The 17,640-nt window shown below is 57.2% G+C and overlaps 1 protein-coding gene and 1 long non-coding RNA gene across 5 annotated transcripts in view; both read left to right on the top strand.

Annotated features, from left to right (window-relative positions):
• The window catches only part of TMEM181 (transmembrane protein 181), a 59,779-nt gene that overhangs the window by 24,382 nt on the left and 17,757 nt on the right, over positions 1–17,640 (top strand). For all 4 annotated transcript variants that reach the window (XM_051855208.2, XM_051855210.2, XM_051855209.2 and 1 more), the window contains exons 3-6: positions 6,673–6,728; positions 7,250–7,340; positions 8,720–8,841; positions 12,751–12,861. In XM_051855208.2, the coding sequence (XP_051711168.1) occupies positions 6,673–6,728; positions 7,250–7,340; positions 8,720–8,841; positions 12,751–12,861 (380 nt within the window). The remainder of the gene's footprint in view (positions 1–6,672; positions 6,729–7,249; positions 7,341–8,719; positions 8,842–12,750; positions 12,862–17,640) is intronic.
• On the top strand, positions 8,848–12,739 carry LOC138849557 (uncharacterized). Its single transcript, XR_011388436.1, has 3 exons — positions 8,848–10,835; positions 10,993–11,042; positions 11,715–12,739. It is a non-coding gene; the product is annotated as an uncharacterized lncRNA (long non-coding RNA).

Here is a 17,640-nt window from a genome sequence, read left to right as displayed (position 1 = left end):
GACCAGACTGAAGCCGGGAGCCAGGAGCTTCTTCCAGGTCTCCCATGTGGGTGCAGGGGCCCAAGCACTTGGGCCATCTTCTACTGCTTTCCTGGGTGCATTAGCAGGGAGCTGGATCGGAAGTGGAGCAGCCGGGACTCGAACCGATGCCCGTCCAGGATGATGGCATTGCAGGTGGCGGCTTTACCCATCACGTCACAACACCATCCCCTGGTTCTTTCTTTAAAAAAATGATTTATTTATTTTTATTTGGAAGACACACACACATACAGATCTTCCATCTGCTGTTTCACTCCCCAAATTGGGCATGGCCAGGCAAAAGCCAGGAGCCCAGAACTCCATCTGGGTCTCCCAGGTAGGTGGCAGGTACCTAAGTACTGGAGCCATCAACTGCGGTCTCCCAGGGTGTGCATCGCAGGAAGGCAGAGTTGGAGTGGAGCCGTGGCTCAGATCAGGCGTCCATTAGGTGATTGGGCATCCCCAGAGACAGCCTGACTCGGGGTTTTAATTCTTGCCTGGCTGCTCGCTTCCTGGGCGAGGAGTGCACTCAGGCTGCGAATCTGTTTAAGAGCGGCCTCAGCGCGGCCCGAGCCTGCTCCCTGCAGAGACCGCTTCTCAGTGTTGCACATGCAGCGCGGAGAGGTCCCGCCCTGGCGATGGAGCTCCAAGTGCTTCTCCCGCTTCCCGGCGGGAGTGTCGGGGTCACGGAGGCAGCCCAGAAACGGGCGCCGCAAGATAGGGGGATGCGCTGCAGAAGAATGCAGGTCCAGACCTCACTGAAACGCTTCACGGTGTTTCCTTTGACTGCTTCTGTTAAGGCTAAAGCTTTGAAGCATGGCGGCGCGAGAATCTGGGTGGTGGAGGGTTCTGGGGAGACGGCGGGCAGGAGCCCTGGGCGTGTGTCCCCACGAGACGGTCGCAGCAGCGCCGTCTGGCGGGCGTGGCTGGTTTGGAACTGGGGAATCTGTTGCGGGCTTGCCACTTCCGGGGGAGCCCTGGACTCTCAGTTGTGCTTGGCTTTGCTCAGCGCGGCAGCAGCCACATCCCCAGCGCAGCCCGCACACAGCCAGGCAAAAAGGCCCCGGGCCTCCAGACAGGGAGCCGTGCTGCAGTCCTGGCGACCTTCTCTGGTCACGGAGGTGCCGGAAGGGGGCGCCGTCGCGCTCCTCCTGCCATGGCTGCAGCCCCAGTTTGTGGCTGAACCAAGTTGCAGTGTTTACAGGGCCGGCACGCCCCCACCCCACTTCCTTTTCTCTCTCCCCTTTTGGGAGCCAGCCGTTGGAGACGGGCACATTCAGGAGCAGCCCGATGTCAGTGGCTTCTCTTCGTGCAGTCTCAGTGCCCGTGGTCTACATTAATCAGAAAGCCCTGGGAGTAAACTGTCCCCAGAGCCTTCACTTCTGCTCTAGAGGATTCTGTTAGATTGTTGTGAATCTCGCTGTGTCTAGTTAGAAACTCTCGTGGGGAAAGGATGGTGCGTCTAGGACTCGGCACTCTACAGGTTCAGGCATCCTCTGGGCACGGTGGAGTGGATCCCCCAGGGATACGGGGTCACAGGACCTGCCCCAAGAAAGGCGCAGGCTCGGGGAGGACCGCGAAGACCGGGAGGTTCCACTTCAGCCTGGCCTTTCACACAGACAGCTCACGGACAGACAGTTCACGGACAGACAGCTCACGGACATTACACGGACAGACAGTTCATGGACAGACAGTTCACGGACAGACAGCTCACAGACAGTACATGGACAGACAGCTCACAGACAGACAGTTCACGGACAGACAGCTCACAGACAGATAGCTCACGGACAGACAGCTCATGGACAGACAGCTCACGGACAGCTCACAGACAAACAGCTCACAGCTCATGGACAGACAGCGCACAGACAGTGCACGGACAGCACACAGATGGCGCACGGACAGCGCACAGACAGCTCACGGACAGTGCATGGACAGCTCACGGACAGCACACGGACAGCACACGGACAGCACACGGACAGCACACAGACAGCTCACGGACAGCTCACGGTAGCAACAGCACAACAAAAACAAAGCAGCAGGCCCTGGGAAGGAGAACGGGACTGCGGAGAGATCACTTGATTCTGTCCCAGTGTTCAGTTTTCCACCCAGACTCAGAAAGGAGACCAAGACAGTAAAGGAGACTCCCCAGGACAGAGCCTCAGGGAGCCGGAGGGAGGCAGGAGGGAGGCAGGGGAACGCTGCCAGCACTAACTACCAATGAAGACACAGGAAACCTGACGACAAGAACTGCAGCTGAGGGCGCGGTGGCTCAGAGGAGACGCCCACGGGGGCCTCCAGAGGCGGGGGGAGAAACCGCACAGCTGAGCAGAGCGTCTTGGCAGTTGTTCAGTGTGCGGGACGGAAGAGGAAGGTTGAAGGAGAGTGGACGGAGCCCAAGGGGCCCTGGGGACACCGGGCAGGCCGGGATCTACAGTGTGGGGATCCCAGGAGGACAGCCAGAGGGGCAGAGGAGGTACTAAAGAAAGCGTAGCAGAGAACTCCAGATTGATGAAAGACGTGCGTGTAAGCGTCTAGGAGCCGCAGACACGACCCAGGACCAACTCAGAGGGACTCCTGTGGAGACCCAGCGTTCCTAACTGGAAAGTCAGGAAGATACCCGCAGGTGCCCCGTGAGGAACCTTGGACGTCAGAAGGCCGTGGGCTGATACATTCAGACGTTCAGAGTGCTGGGAGACAGCTGTCCACCCGGGGCTCCACGCCGGGCAGAACTCCCAGTGTGGGGCATTTAACCACCAGTTAAGACATCGGAGTACCTGGGTAAGACACCTGGCTCCCGCTCCTGACCCCATCCTGCTGATGTGGGCCCTGGGAGCAGTGAGGCCCTGGCACCCCTGTGGGAGACTGGCTGGCACTCCTAGCTCCCAGCTTGGGCCTGGCCCAGTCCTAGACACTGCAGGCGTTTGGAGAGTGAGCCAGCAGGTGATATGACTCTCAATTTCTCCTTCTCTCTGTCTCATGTAAAACATATATATATATATGTTTTATTTATAAAACATTTATTTATTTATAAAACATTTTATATTTATAAAACATTTACTTATAAAATATATATATATTTCAGTGAGGGAAATGTTCTCAGATAAATAGCAGCTGAGAGGGGCTGACGTTGTGGCGTAGCAGGTTAAGCCACTGCCTGCATCCCATGTGAGCACTGGTTCGAGACACAGCTGCTCCACTTCCAGTCCAGCTCTCTGCTATGGCCTGGGAAAGCAGCGGAAGATGGCCCAAGTGCTTGGACCCCCGCACCCACATGGGAGACCCGGAAGCTCTGCGCTCCCGGGTTTGGCCTGGCCCAGCCCTGCCATTTTGGCCATTTGGGGAGTGAACCAGTATGGAAGATCTCTCTCTCTCTCTCTCTCACTCTCTCTTCCCTCTCTCTCTGTAACCATGCCTTTCAAATAAATAAATACATTAATAAATAGATATTTTTTTTAAAAAAAAGCTGAGAGTTTGTTGCCGCTAGACCGCCTTGAAAGAATTACTAAAGGGAGTCCTGCGGATTGAAATGAAACGATACCAGGCGATCATTCAAAGCCATGTGACTTCAGTAAAGACAACTGCAAGCTCGTGGTAGGGACAGGTGTTGTGGGGCAGCGGTTAAGCCACCACTTGAATGCTGGCATCCTGTATCCCAGTCAAGTCCGGCGGCTCCGCTTCTGACCCACCTCCCTGCTAATGCACTTGGGAAAGCAGTGGAAGGTGGCCCAGGCACCCGAGTCCCCGTCACCCACATGGGGGACCCGGGTGAAGTTCCAGGCTCCTGACTACCCTGGACCAATCCCACCCCTGTGGCTATTTGGGGAGTGAACCAGCAGACATTCATTCACTCATTCATTCATTCTCTCTCCCTCTCTCTCTGCCTTTCAAATAAACAAATCATTTTTTATGAATGCTGATAGTATTGTAACAGTGGTCTGTTAGTTTTTATTCTCTACACGATTTAAGAGATTAGTACATTAAATAATGATTAGTCTAAAAGCTAGTATTATTGTAATTTTGATTTGTAACTCCACATTTATCTTCTGCATAATTAAAAAACTAGTCCACTAAAGTTTAATGGTTTTGGACATACATAAAGATAAAATTCCGTCAAAATTTTGAGAGCAACAGTTGAACGGTGGAGAAGGGCTGTGCAGAAGGGGTTTCCACGTTGTTGATGCTGAGCTGCTGTGAGTTAGAATTTGAGTGCTGCAACTTTAGGGTGTAAGTGACAGGAACTGAGAGGCGTTTGGAAAGCACGTCCATCATAGAAAGCGCAATGGCAGAAGTGCGTGCCTCTTCATCAGTAATTACGGTAAATGTAAATGGATTGAGCTGTCCTGTCACAAAGCAGAGACTGGCAAAATAGATTTTAAAAACCCAACAATCCAACTAAATGTTGCTGGTAAGAAGTTTTTGGTGGTGGTAGGGGGGGTGGCGCTATGGCTTACTTGGTTAATCCTCCGCCTGAGGTGCCGGCATCCCATATGGGTGCTGGGTTCTAGTCCCGGTTGCTCCTCTTCCAGTCCAACTCTCTGCTGTGGCCCGGGAGTGCAGTGGAGGATGGGCCAAGTGCTTGGGCCCTGCACCGGCATGGGAGACCAGGAAGAAGCTCCTGGCTCCTGGCTTCGGATTGGCGCAGCGCACCAGCTGTGGCAGCCATTTTGGGGGTGAACCAACAGAACGAAGACCTTTCTCTCTGTCTCTCTCTCTAACTCTGCCTGTCTAATAAAAAAAAAAGTTTTCTGGGGCTTGAGTGTGGTGCAGTGGGTTAAAGCCCTGGCCTGCAGTGCCGGCATCCTATATGGATGTCAATTCTAGTCCCGGCTCCTCCTCTTCCGATCCAGCTCTCTGCTGTGGCCTGGGAAAGCAGTAGAAGATGGCCCAAGTCCTTGGGCCCCTGCACCCGTGTGGGAGACCTGGAAGAAGCTCCTGGCTCCTGGCTTCAGATTGGCACAGCTCCGGCCATTATGGCCATCTGGGGAGTGAACCATTGGATGGAAGACCTCTCTCTCTGTCTCTCCCTCTCTCTGTAACTCTTTCAAATAAATAAAATAATTTTTAAAAAAGAAGAAGTTTTCCATGCAAATATATACCACAGGATGCAGCCATTGCCCTCTGACAGTGTCTGTGCATCCACAGGAGCATTGTTCTTAGGTATTTTACGCACCAGAAACATTTAGGGGGCACGCGTGGTGGCATGACGGGCAGAGCATCTGCTTGGGTCGTCTGCATCCCATTTTGGAGTACTTGGTTTGAGTCCTGACTACTCTGCTTTTGATCCAGCTTCCTGCTAATGCACCTGGGAGATAGTGCATCATGGCCCAAGTACTTGGGTTCCTGCTACCCATGTGGGAAGCTCCTGGCTTTGGCCTGGCCCAGCTCTGGCTGTTGGGAGCATTTGCTGAGTGAACCAACAGATGGAAGATTTCTCTCTCTCTCTCTCTCTCTCTCTCTCTCTATCACTCTGCCTTTTAAGTAAATAAATACATCAAAAATTTTTTTGAGAAGCAGTCTATGCAGCTTGTATACCTGTTATTTCAGGAAAAGCCATGTGCTGTTTTTTTTTTTTTTTTTAAGATTTTATTTATTTATTTGAGAGAGAGAGTTACAGACAGTGAGAGAGAGAGAGACAGATAGGTCTTGCAATAGCGGGAGCTGCACCGATCTGAAGCCAGGAGACAGGTTCTTCTTTCTTGTCTCCCACGCGGCTGCAGGGGCCCAACCACTTGGGCCATCTTCTACTGCTTTCCCAGGCCACAGCAGAGAGCTGGATTGGAGGAGGAGCAGCTGGTAGTCGAACCGGCGCCCATATGGGATGCTGGTGCTGCAGGTGGAAGATTAACCTATTACACCATGATGCCAGCCCCGCTGTTATTGTTTTTAGTATATATTGTGCCACTTTATGTCCCCTACTTGTTTCTGGAAGACTGGTTTAATTGGGTGAACAGATAAGTCTTAGTTGTTGAGATCCTTATACTTTGCAACCTGCATAGAGTGTGTCTGCATAGCTAATGTTTTCTTGGACCCATGTGCTGGAGAGAGAGCTCCCATAGATAGGACCGTGGAGTGTGCCCATGTTCCCATGGAAATCGTATGCATTGCACGTGGTCAGTTGTGTTGGTGTGTACTGGGAAGTCACACACACAGCAGAGTGGATACTCTGTGTGTGTTTTCTGTTTTTCTACATATTTACAATCTCTAGAGAAAGACTTGGTAAATAAGACCATATCTGGGCCAGTGCCATGGCTCACTAGGCTAATCTTCCGCCTGCGGCACCGGCACACCGGGTTCTAGTCCCGGTCGGGGCACCGAATTCTGTCCCAGCTGCCCCTCTTCCAGGCCAGCTCTCTGCTGTGGCCCAGGAGTGCAGTGGAGGATGGCCCAAGTGCTTGGGCCCTGCACCTGCAAGGGAGACCAGGAGAGGCACCTGGCTCCTGGCTTCAGATCAGCGTGGTGTGCCGGCCGCAGCACGTTGGCCACAGCGGCCATTGGGGGGGTGAACCAACGGAAAAAGGAAGACCTTTCTGTCTCTAAAGACCATATCTGTAGAATGCATGAGTCCTTCTTGGCATTTGAAAAAAAAAAAAAAATCAGTAAATGACCACCGTAGCTATAACGTGTTTTCCCCTTCTCTTCTCTGTTACACATTAGGACCCAAAGTGATCCAGACTTCTGCAGCTAATTTTTCACTAAATAATAGCAAAAAGGTAAGTAGGACTGGGTGTGCGCGGTGGCTGGCGGGGCGTCACGGATGCCGGTCACGGAGCGGGTCCTGGTGCCGGGGTGTGAGGGCGGCTGCGTGTCCCCTTGCGTCTTGCTTCTCAGACACACACAGTTCTGCCGCCTCCGTTCCCCGCCAGCTTCCTGGGCCCTTGTTTGCTGAAGCTGCCTTTTCCTCTGTGATCAACACCTGAGTCCTTAGGCGGCCCCTCGGTCCCCGAGCCCTCGGTGGGGAGCAGAGGCGGCCCCTCGGGCCCCGAGCCCGTTAGCAGGCGTCCCCTGTGCCTGGCCTCGTCTCACTGAGTTTGCCCAGGTGAACACGTGAGCTCTGTCCCTTTTCTAATGGTACCTTCTTTGCAGCGATTCTGGGGGTTCCCTCGCATTTCCAGAAGGAAAGTGCGCCGGAGCTCGGGCTCAGCGTGACTGTGTGTGTTAAGGAATCTGTGTGTTGTCTGTTCTCAGCAAAAAGCTCCCTGACATTGCCTGACTTGTGTTCTCCTCTGTGCAGCTAAAGCCCATTCAGTTACGTTCAAATCCACTGTCAACGTATAATCAGCAGCTGTGGCTGACGTGTGTGGTTGAATTGAATCAGTCAAAAGGTACGGGGCCTGGGGAGGGTATTTCACCCAGCGACTGTGACACCCAGAGCCCACATCAGTGTCTGGTTTGGGTGCTGCTTCTGGTCCCATCCAGCTTCCAGCTGTGAGCACCGAGGGGATGGCACAGGAGGGGATGGCTCAAGTGGTCGGGTCCCTGCCACCATGTGGGAGGCCTAGATCGAGGGCCTGGCCTGGCCCCGGCCCTAAGGGGTATTTGAGGGGTGAACCGGTGGGTGGAACCTTTCTCTGTCTCAAAAAAAAGGATCCTGAGGTTTCAGGTTTCAGTGTGGTTTTCTTCATACAAAACATTGTATTTGGAGGTTGAAAGGACTTTACAACATCTGGACCAGTGCTCAGAGAGAGATGTTTGTTGTTACAACAGCAGTGACTCGGAAGCTCCTGGGATGGCGCCCGGCGGGAACCGCCAAGTCACCGTGCAGTCTCTGCTGCGCACGTGCTGGCCCCCACGCCGGTGGCACGGGGCGGGGGGTGGGGGGGCAGGTGCTGAAGCTCCAGCTTTTCTCAGTGGGGTCCCGGGGAACGGAGCAGGGATTCCGCACCCCAGAGACCCGGGGGCCGAGTGTCTGGCGACAGCTTGAAGGGGGAAGGGGCTGCTGCTGGCATCTCAGGCCTGGACCCCAGGCACGCCCCTGAACAGCCCACCCTGCCCAGGCCAGGCCCCAGCAGGGCTTGTCCAGGGTGTCCGCTGTGCGAGGCCACGGAGCCCCAGCCAGGGCGTCCCTGCAGTGTCGCGGACTCGCTTCTGGGCGCCTGCAGTGTGCTAGTCGTACGTCGACCTGGAGAGAACTGGGCAGGTGCTCACCCCAGTTCTTTTCTCAGGTTTGCGATTCCGGTGAAGTTGAGGAAGAATTTGGAAATCGCGCCCTGTGGGCACAGTCACTGAAGTGCCAGCACTCAGGCTGCAGAGTCACTGCTCCCTGTTCGTAACATGGAAAGCAAAAGTAAAATCTGTGTCACCGTGTATTTGTATGGCTGGCAGTGGTCTTTGATGAACAGACACACAAAAAAGCTAATTACGGTCACGTCTAGCATTTAATGCCAGCCCCATTTTTTTTTGCTCTCTGGTTTTTTTATAAGAAGAATATAAGCTGAAAAATAGCAAATTATATAATCAGGAAAAATGAGGAATGTATTTCTGTTTTGGTTAATGACAATTTTAGGTGGGGAAGGAAAACTATGATTGTATTAGCCATGAGACACTTAAGCCTTTTATGCAGTAGACCCAGCGGGCCCCTGAGTGACAGGCTGGAGCAATGTTCTGGGCCCCTGAGGTGGGGGTGGTCCCAGGACTGCCGGGCTCTCTGAGTGACAGCGGGGCAGCCCCTCGGGAAGCGTGACGCCGAGCCCCTGTTTTGTAGAGACCTCCATTCAGACGAGCTTCCCCTTGACGGTGAAGGTGGACGGTGTCGCTCAGGACGGAACCATGCTGTACATTCACAACAAGGTCCACAACCGGACCAGGACGCTCACGTGCGCAGGGGTGAGTGTGGCGGCAGCTGCGCACCACCGCACACCTGGAACATTCAGCTCAGCCGTCCCTTCCCTTTGAAGTTCTTAGCCACTCGCATGTGCACATACACGCGTGCATACGCGTGTGCACTGACATCCCGCCGCATCCCCTGCACATGCACCACGGCTGTGGTCATCATCCCAGTGGCTCACTGCACCAGTGGGCCGCGTCTCCCGGAGGAGGGCCTGCCGCACGCTGTGGTCACTCGGGGTTCCAGCCGTGCGCTCAGTGCCCGTCCTTGCCGGGGTCAGGATGCCCAGGCCTCGGGGGCTCAGCGGCAGCGTGGCTTGGGGACAGGAGACTGACGGCCACTGCCGACGCCGGCAGCACCAGGCTCTTCAGAACGCGAAGGCCCACGGCGGGTCCCTGCCGGCCCAGAGGCCTTGTCGGGGGACTCCCCAGGTGACGGGCAGCGGGGGCACTGGGGGAGCATCGGAAACGGCAGTGCGCTTGCCGAGGGCACTGGAAGAGGGCTGTGGGAGCCAGGTGTCCCGAGAGCCCCTCTCGTAGAAGGAGCGGAGGCTGGGGGCGGTTGGAGCCGTGCCCACCACCCCCGTGCAGGAGACGGTGGAGGGGCAGAGTCCCGCTGTCCCGGGGCTCCTGCGTGCCGGCCTGTCTGTCCTGGAAAGAAGGAAGCCGCCACGCGGGGAGGACCCCTGGATGGCGGCAGCCACCGCCGCTGGTCCCTGTGCTGACAGTTAGCACGTCAGCTCCGGCGGGCGGCCCCTGACCTCAGCAGCCTCTGGCGCGCCCATCGCGGTGAGCTGGTGTCTGAGGAAGGCAGCGCGAGCGGCTGGCCCTCCCGCTGCCTCCCCGTCTTGTTCACGAGTGGCCTGAGCAAGCTTCTGGGGTGTGTTTCCCCATCTGCAAAGTGGGGGTGCAGTCCTCCCCCAGTCTTGGCTAAGCGGCAGGGTCAAGGTGAATGATGTGTGTGGCCGTGCACAGCGCTGGCGGAGCCTTGGGCCCCCGGGGCTGTGTGCAGGAGGCGCGCCATCCACGGGCCACACTTCAGCAGAGCCGGGGCCTGACGGCAGCCAGGCAGCCAGGCAGTGGGTGGCCCCCTGCTGCTGGGAGAGCCGGGCTTCCTGGCGCACAGGGCCTTTGGGTGTGAAACAGGGACAGCTGGTGACCACACCCAGAGCCTTGGTTTCAGGAAGACCCAGGCCGCCGAAGGGGCCGGCTTGGCTGCACCGTTGCTCCCGGGACCTGGCTGCCGTGCTGTGCCCCTAGAGAACGGCCCTTCGGTGCGTGTCCATGGGGAGCCCACCTCAGTTCACACTGAGACCCCCAGGAACATCTCTGTTCTGTCTGCTCCAGGCTCTCCCTAGCCCTGCAGAAGCACTGCCCTGGCCTAAACAGGGTGGGCTCTATCATGTACATTAAAAATATGTTACCTCGAAAATGTTAAAAAGAGGAAAAGGAGGAGAGAAAGGAGAGGGAGGGAGGAAGGGGAAGTGTTATATCCCTAGAGCTGTACAGATGAACCTCGTTAACTCTGCTCTCTCTGTGGTAAAGAGGTTACAGGGGACTTAGCACCGTCTAGATGGCTGTGCTGTGATGTGGAGAGAGACGAGTGTCTTTTGCCTTGGTGGCAAGATTGTCCACGCTGGCAGCCGAGAAGGCGGCGGCACTGGAGGGCAGCAGGTCCGCGGCTTGGGCTGGGGGCCGTGGACCCTCGGGTGGCTTCCCGGCAGCTCTTGCAGTGGAAGGATGTAGTCTTTTGCTGATGAGAGCAGACCAAGTGTCCCACCTGCACCTGTCAGAAGTGCGTCTCTGCCCTGTTCCTGGTGTTTGACCTGCCCCTTCCTGGGCATGCCATGCCCCTGCTTCCCCATCCCAGAGGAAGGGGAGTCGGCACTCACGTGCCCAGAGCCAGACAGGTGGGCAGGAAGCCGGGGCTCAGATGGGATAAAATGTGGAAGGTGATGTACACTTCTAACACGGGAGAGTCAGGAGGGGGGCAGGTGGTGCCTGGAGAGCTCGTGTCCCCGAGTGTGGCAGGCATCGGGGCAGGTGGGCAGGTGGGCAGCCGGAGAGCTTGTGTCCCCGAGTGTGGCAGGCGTCGGGGCAGGTGGTCGCCTGGAGAGCTTGTGTCCCCGAGTGTGGCGGGCATCGGGGCAGGTGGCCGCCTGGAGAGCGCGTGTCCCCGAGTGTGGCGGGCATCGGGGCAGGTGGGCAGGTGGTGCCTGGATAGCTCGTGTCCCCGAGTGTGGCAGGCGTCGGGGCAGGTGGGCAGCCGGAGAGCTCGTGTCCCCGAGTGTGGCAGGCGTCGGGGCAGGTGGGCAGCCGGAGAGCTTGTGTCCCCGAGTGTGGCGGGCATCGGGGCAGGTGGGCAGCCGGAGAGCGCGTGTCCCCGAGTGTGGCGGGCGTCGGGGCAGGTGGGCAGCCGGAGAGCTCGTGTCCCCGAGTGTGGCGGGCGTCGGGGCAGGTGGGCAGCCGGAGAGCTCGTGTCCCCGAGTGTGGCGGGCATCGGGGCAGGTGGGCAGCCGGAGAGCTCGTGTCCCCGAGTGTGGCGGGCATCGGAGCAGGTGGGCAGCCGGAGAGCTCGTGTCTCCGAGTGTGGCGGGCATCGGGGCAGGTGGGCAGCCGGAGAGCTCGTGTCCCCGAGTGTGGCGGGCATCGGGGCAGGTGGGCAGGTGGTGCCTGGATAGCTCGTGTCCCCGAGTGTGGCAGGCGTCGGGGCAGGTGGGCAGCCGGAGAGCTTGTGTCCCCGAGTGTGGCAGGCGTTGGGGCAGGTGGGCAGCCGGAGAGCTTGTGTCCCCGAGTGTGGCGGGCATCGGGGCAGGTGGGCAGGTGGGCAGCCGGAGAGCTCGTGTCCCCGAGTGTGGCGGGCATCGGGGCAGGTGCAGCATTGCCCTGTGGCCTGCTTCCATCAGACTGCTGCACACTTGGCTCTGCTCTGCGCTCTCCACAGGTAGCAGCCTGTGCTACCAGGCCTTCTCTCCACCAGGTGCCCTCAGCTTGTAAAGCCCTCTTATTTACAACCGGATCTGTTTTCTGACCCTGACCTCAGATCTTGGAAGTGTGGAAAGCCTTTGTTCGCTGTAGGGCAGCTGCCCTGTTGAGAGCCACCGTGACAACAGGTGCACCTGGAAAGCCGCAGAGCTGCCCGTTAGTTCTGGGCACTGGCTGCGCTGCCTGGTGGCACGGGGGGTGGGGGGGCGCATCCACCCAGGTGACAGAGCCACGTCCCAGGTGTGCTGGCCCACGTGGCATGGCCGGGCAGAGCTCTGAAGGGGACGTCGCTGGCTCTGGATGCCTGGCCAGAGTTGCATGCACATTTGTACCCCGAAGTGAGGGCTGTGTCCTCACCGCCACCCCTGCAGGGCTGACCGAGCAGAGCAGACCTGGTTCTGAGTCCCCAGGAGGAGAGGTGTGCACGGCGGGCAGTGAAGCGTGCACGCGGCTGCTGCTTGATGAGGTGGGGGTGGGACAGGCTCCCAGGGGAGAGAGGGAACGGTGTCCACCCCGTGTGTCCTGATCGTGGCTGCAGGAGGATGGGGCGGGCAGGCTGGAGTCTTAGCGTACGTGGCCCGCTGGGCACTGTAGTTTTACAGAAATTCCAGGTTTGGGTCTTTTGCATTGGTACCCTTTTAATGCAGGTGACATTATTTTCAGTCATCCAAATCGGAAACATTCTAATTACTTTAAGCCATAGTATGTTTCCTAAAATGTCCCCGTGGTTCTTTTTTTTTTTTTCCCCCGGGACGGTTGTGGCCGGGCTCCGAGTCTGGGCTTGCGTGGAATTCCTGGAAACTCGCAGTTCTGCCGGCCTGGTGCCGCGAGTGCGCCCGTCGTGCAGCAGGGGTGGAGGGGTGCAGCAGGGGTGGAGGGTCCGCCTTGCCTGCCTCAACACAGGCCCTCCTTGTGCCTTTGCAGAAATGCGCGGAGATGATCGTGGCTCACCTCGGCTACCTGAACTACACGCAGTACACCGTGACCGTGGGCTTTGAGCACCTCAAGCTGCCGGTCAAGGAGATGCACTTCACGGTGAGTGCGCGTGGCCCCGCGGCTGCATATGCATCACAGCAGTGAAAGAACGTAACGTTGGAGAGCGGAGACACGTAAGAGAGCCACAATGTCTCACTTAAACGTGGAACCCCCAGGAGCCTAAGGGAACAGCACAGAAGTGGAGAAGCCTTGGTGTTCTGAGCCGTGTTCCAGCTGCAGGGTCACGAAGGGTTCTGAGGCACCCCCACCGTCGGGGGCACAGGGCTGCCGCCCAGCCTGGGGAGGGTCCTCAGATACCGCCAGGGCTGCTGGGGGGCGGGGGTAGGGGGCGCTGCTTTGATCGTGGGGCTGCCTTTCCTCCTGCCTTTGTCCCTTCCGCTTGTTCAGGGTCAGGATAGCCAGCCCGGCGACCGGGATCTGACGGGGACTGGGTTCGAGTCCTGGCTGCGGCCCCCAGGCTGACTCGGCTGCACCTGTTCCCTTACGTGTGGAGTAGCTGTTCTCAGTGGGGAATGTTAAGTGAAGTGCTAGTGGCACCTTTAGAAACGCCGTCCTCACCGGGTAACGCGCCCTTCCCAAGGCGGGGCTCAGAGCCTTTGAGTGCCTTCGTGGGGATGTGCCGGCTAGCCCAGCCTGTTGTCCCCCGCTTACTCCCTGTCTGCCTCTCCCCACAGCCCCGGCGGGCCCTCCCTCTGGGCATTTCAGATGAGTGGAATCGTGCACATGTGGTCTCCACCATTTTCCAGTGTTAAAAATCCTTATGTTCATTTGTTTATTTGAAAGACATAGACAGAGATGTTTCCTCTGCTGGTTCACTCCCCCTATCCCTGAGGCAGCCAGTGCTGGGCCAGCTTGAAGCCAGGGTCCCAGAACTCAGTCCAGGTCTCCCATGGGGGTGGCAGGGGCCCAGGGGCCTGCTGCCTCCCAGGGTGACATTCGCTAGCCACTGGATTGGAAGCATCGAGGCTAGGACTGGAGCAGGCAATTTGGATGGGGTGTGGGTGTCCCCGGGGGCGTCTTACCCACTATACCAGACACCTGTCCCGCTGAGTGTGGTCTCAGCTCAATGACGTCGACGTTCCGAGGGCTGCTGTGGGTATCCGTGCTTCACCCTGGTATTTGCTGCATAACGCTGCATTGTAGGGATAGGCTGCCTGTACTCATCCATTCATCACCGGACAGATTTGGGTCATTTCTGCTTTTTGGCTATTGTGAACCTGCTTTGTATTTGGGGTTTTTGTGATGGATTTTTTTTTTTTTTTGTAAAGATACAGTGATTGTTTTATTCGAAAGGCAGAGTGACAGGGAGAGACAGAGAGAAGGGGAGGGGAGAGAGAGAGATCTTCCATCCACTGGTTCATTCCCCAAATGTCTGCAGTGGCCAAGGCTGGACCAGGCCCAAGCCAGGAGCCAGGAACTCCATCTCGGTCTCCCGTGTGGGTGGCAGGGCCCCAAGTGTGTGGGCCACCATCTGCTGCCTCACTAGGCACATCCGCAGGAAGCCGGATGACACTCGAGTTTGGTATGCCAGTGTCACAGGTGGCTACTTAACCCTCTGTGCCACAGCGCTGGCCCCTGTGTGTGGGCTGCCAGTGCCCATACTAGGAGGGGACGGAGGGGCTGGGCTGTGCATCCTTCTCACTGGCTCTGAGCCTCTGAGCCTCTTCCCAGGCACGCTGTGCCGCTGGGGGAGCAGGGCGCTGTCCCCGGGGCTCGCTGAGTGGGGCCCTGTGAGGCTAATGTGACTTGGTGTTCGCGGGCCGGGCGGGGGCTACCCAAGTGCGCCACCTTCTTGGTCTCCCGGTGTTTGCAGGTGGCCCTCGGTGTCCCTGCCTTCATGGTGCTTCTTGCCCCTCTGGCTCCCGCCGCCCTTCCTGCAGCCGTTGGGGCCCTCTGGCCGAGGGGCCTGCCGCCGTGGCGGGAGGAGCGCGTGCGCTGGGCTGTGCTGCAGCAGCGCGTCACGGGTGGGACCCGCAGGCTTCCCAGGCTGCCGCTGAAGTGGGTCTCTTCGCTTCTCTGCGGCCGCGCGGCGGTCATGCCCGACAGTCCTGAGATGGTGCTCTCGCGCTTCTCGTCGGCTTTGGCTTCCTGCCCCAGCCTCTGCAGGCGTCTCAGTGTGCACCTGGCTTCTGTCTGGTTCCTTGGAGCTTTGTCCTCAGACGGCCTGGCCCCCACGTCCGATTCAGCTGTGCCCCGCGTTCCTGGGAGAGGCAGAGAGCCCAGTCCGGGCAGAGGCAGGCGTGCGGAGCGTAGGCACGGGCTCGGCTCTGTCAGGGCCGTCTGGAAGAGGCGTGTGGTTCCCACACAGGGCCTGTCCCTTCCTCCTGCGCGCGCTCAGAGCAGCATCCCTCAGCCCCGTGGTCGCAGCACCTGTCCCCCGGGCCTGTGCCGCCCTGCCCCGTGGCTGCAGCCGCCACTGTTTGGTTCCTCTTCGATTGTGGTTCCTTCCTGCATCCTTGTATCTGTTTCCTCTTAAACTTGCTCCTAAAGAATTTGGTACGTGTTTTGGCTAAGCCAGGTGCGCATCAGTCCGCCATTGTGCGCAGAAGACAGCGACGGGATCTTGCTGTTGGGCGCAGAGAGGAAGTGATTTTAGAAGGAAGCGGCCATCGCCTTGGGTGACACCAGAGCCGGAGCTATGTTTCTGGTGGCAGCCCGCAGCCCGGGGGTTTGTCACCGGTGCCACCTGAGATGTTTCTGCATTTTTCTATATTCCTAGGGCCCAGCAGAACCCGGCAGCTGGCAAGCCCGTAATAAATGTGCATCAGTTACATCAAAGAACAGCACTGTAGCGCTTCACAAATGAGAATTCGGGTGCTGGGCTGGTGGTGTAGGGCAGTGGGCTAAGCATCGCATGGAGGAGAGCAGGTCTGAGACCTGGCTACTCTGCTCTTGCCCCAGCTCCTTGCCACCGTGTTTGGAAAGCAGCGGAAGATGGCCCAGGTACTTGGGACCCTGTCACCCATGTGGGAGGTCAGCATGGGGTTCCTGGTTCCTGGCTGTGGCTCGGCCTGGACCTGGTTGTCGTGGCCACACAGGGAGTGAACTGGTGAATGGAAGAGATAGTTCGTTCTCTCTCTCTCTCTCTCTCTCTCTCTCTCTCTCCTTCAAATCAATAATAAGTCTAAAACAAGAAGACCCACTCTAGAGTGGGCAGGGTTGACCACCTACCCCTACACAGAACGTAAACCACTTTATTAGGAAGAAGGAAGAAAAGAAAGAAATGTGGGTAATCAACAGACTTAGAAAATGATGTTTATTTTTACCGTAAACCAAAGAATTAGAGTACAAGAAGAAATACCTTTTTTAAATAAATTGATCAAATTGCAGCTATTTTAAACAAGACAACAGATAGCATCCTGGGCTGGTGAAACCCAAGGGCGCGCGTTTTCTCGTCCACAGTTGTGGGGGTGTGCATTGATTTAACTTTAGGGGGCTTGGCAATGCCTCTGCTTGCATTTGCGTTTTGACCTAGTAATGCTACTGCTGGGGACTTAGTCTAAGGAAATAATTGGAAACGCACACAGAGAATTATGTTCGCTCCTGTCCTCCCAGCGGGAAGTTGGGAGCACTCTGCAGTTAAGCAGTAGAGGTCTGGCTAGATTAAAATAAACTAGTCACAAATAGGATACATAGCACAAACTGCGTGTTGATAAAAAAAAAGAAAGTGCATGAATTAGAAGTGTTTAGGATGAAATACTAGTAGACGGCTACCCTGCGGCGGGATTGATGTTCAAGTTCTTTGTTTTCCTGTTTCCAGGGAGGGCTTTTGTTATCTTTACTATGAGGAGAGCAAGTCCCAGAGGACTGATACAAGGGGCGGGGGACTGAAGGGGCCGTAGGGGCAGGCCCGCCTTTGCTAGCTCAGGGGCTGGAGGGCGCAGCCCCACCTTCAGTGTCACAGGCAACCCCCTGGACGTGGTGACTACGGCCCAAGACCCAGGAGACCCCCACGCAAAGTGTCTCTGTATCTTCTGAAGATGGAATCCATTCCGGTGTGACCTGCCATCGAAGCCTCCAGCAGAATTCCTTTTCTTTCAGGCTTTTAACCTAATTTTTAAGAGCATGTTTAGGTTCACACAAAATGGGGAGGAGGGTGGAGCCTCCCGTTGGCCCTGGTCCCCACGAGAGCGGAGCGCGGGCCGCAGCGGGAGAGCCGGCACCCACGGCCGTCGCCCGGCTGCGCACCTCACGCTCACGTGCTGGTCACTCTTGGCTGCGCATCCTGTGGGCTTGGGCAAACGCCATGACACACGGCCACCACTGCAGTGTGGTTCCAAGGATTGTCACCGTCCGGGACTCCTGCTGCTGCCTGGCAGCTCTCCCCACAGCCCAGCAGCCTTGCCTGTTCCAGAAGGCCATCGGCTCGGAACCAGAGAGGGTGCAGGCCTTTCACCCGCCTTCTTTCGCTCCGGTACCTGCACGTCAAGTTCCTCCGTGCCTGGCCGCGGCTGGCAGCTCATCACTCCGCTGTCCCCACGCTCCCGCCACCGGCCACCCGCTGTCGGACAGCTGGGTTGGTCCCAGGCTCTGGCAGTGACTTGTGAACAAGGCTGCCTTCAACATCCGCGAGCAGGCTCCCCTGTGGACGCCAGCTTATGAGTCTTTCAGTTAAATACCAGCAAGCACACCCCGAATTGTGTCGGGCTGTTGGTTGTAATTCTTTTATTAGGAAATGAGCGCCATAGCACTCGTCACATTTCTCTCTTGGCGTTGGCTGCCAGGGATTTCAGAAAGAAGTTTTTGCCAAGTTGTAGTAATTCCTAACATCCAAATATAGGTCTCTGGTGTGCTATCTACCGTCTGTCTTTGCTGCTT

The sequence above is a fragment of the Oryctolagus cuniculus genome, chromosome 5 (genome assembly GCF_964237555.1).
Source record: "Oryctolagus cuniculus chromosome 5, mOryCun1.1, whole genome shotgun sequence".
Taxonomy (NCBI): Eukaryota; Metazoa; Chordata; class Mammalia; order Lagomorpha; family Leporidae; genus Oryctolagus; species Oryctolagus cuniculus.
The sequence above is the reverse complement of the archived record's forward strand: the minus strand, read 5'-3'. Positions and strand labels throughout refer to the sequence as shown.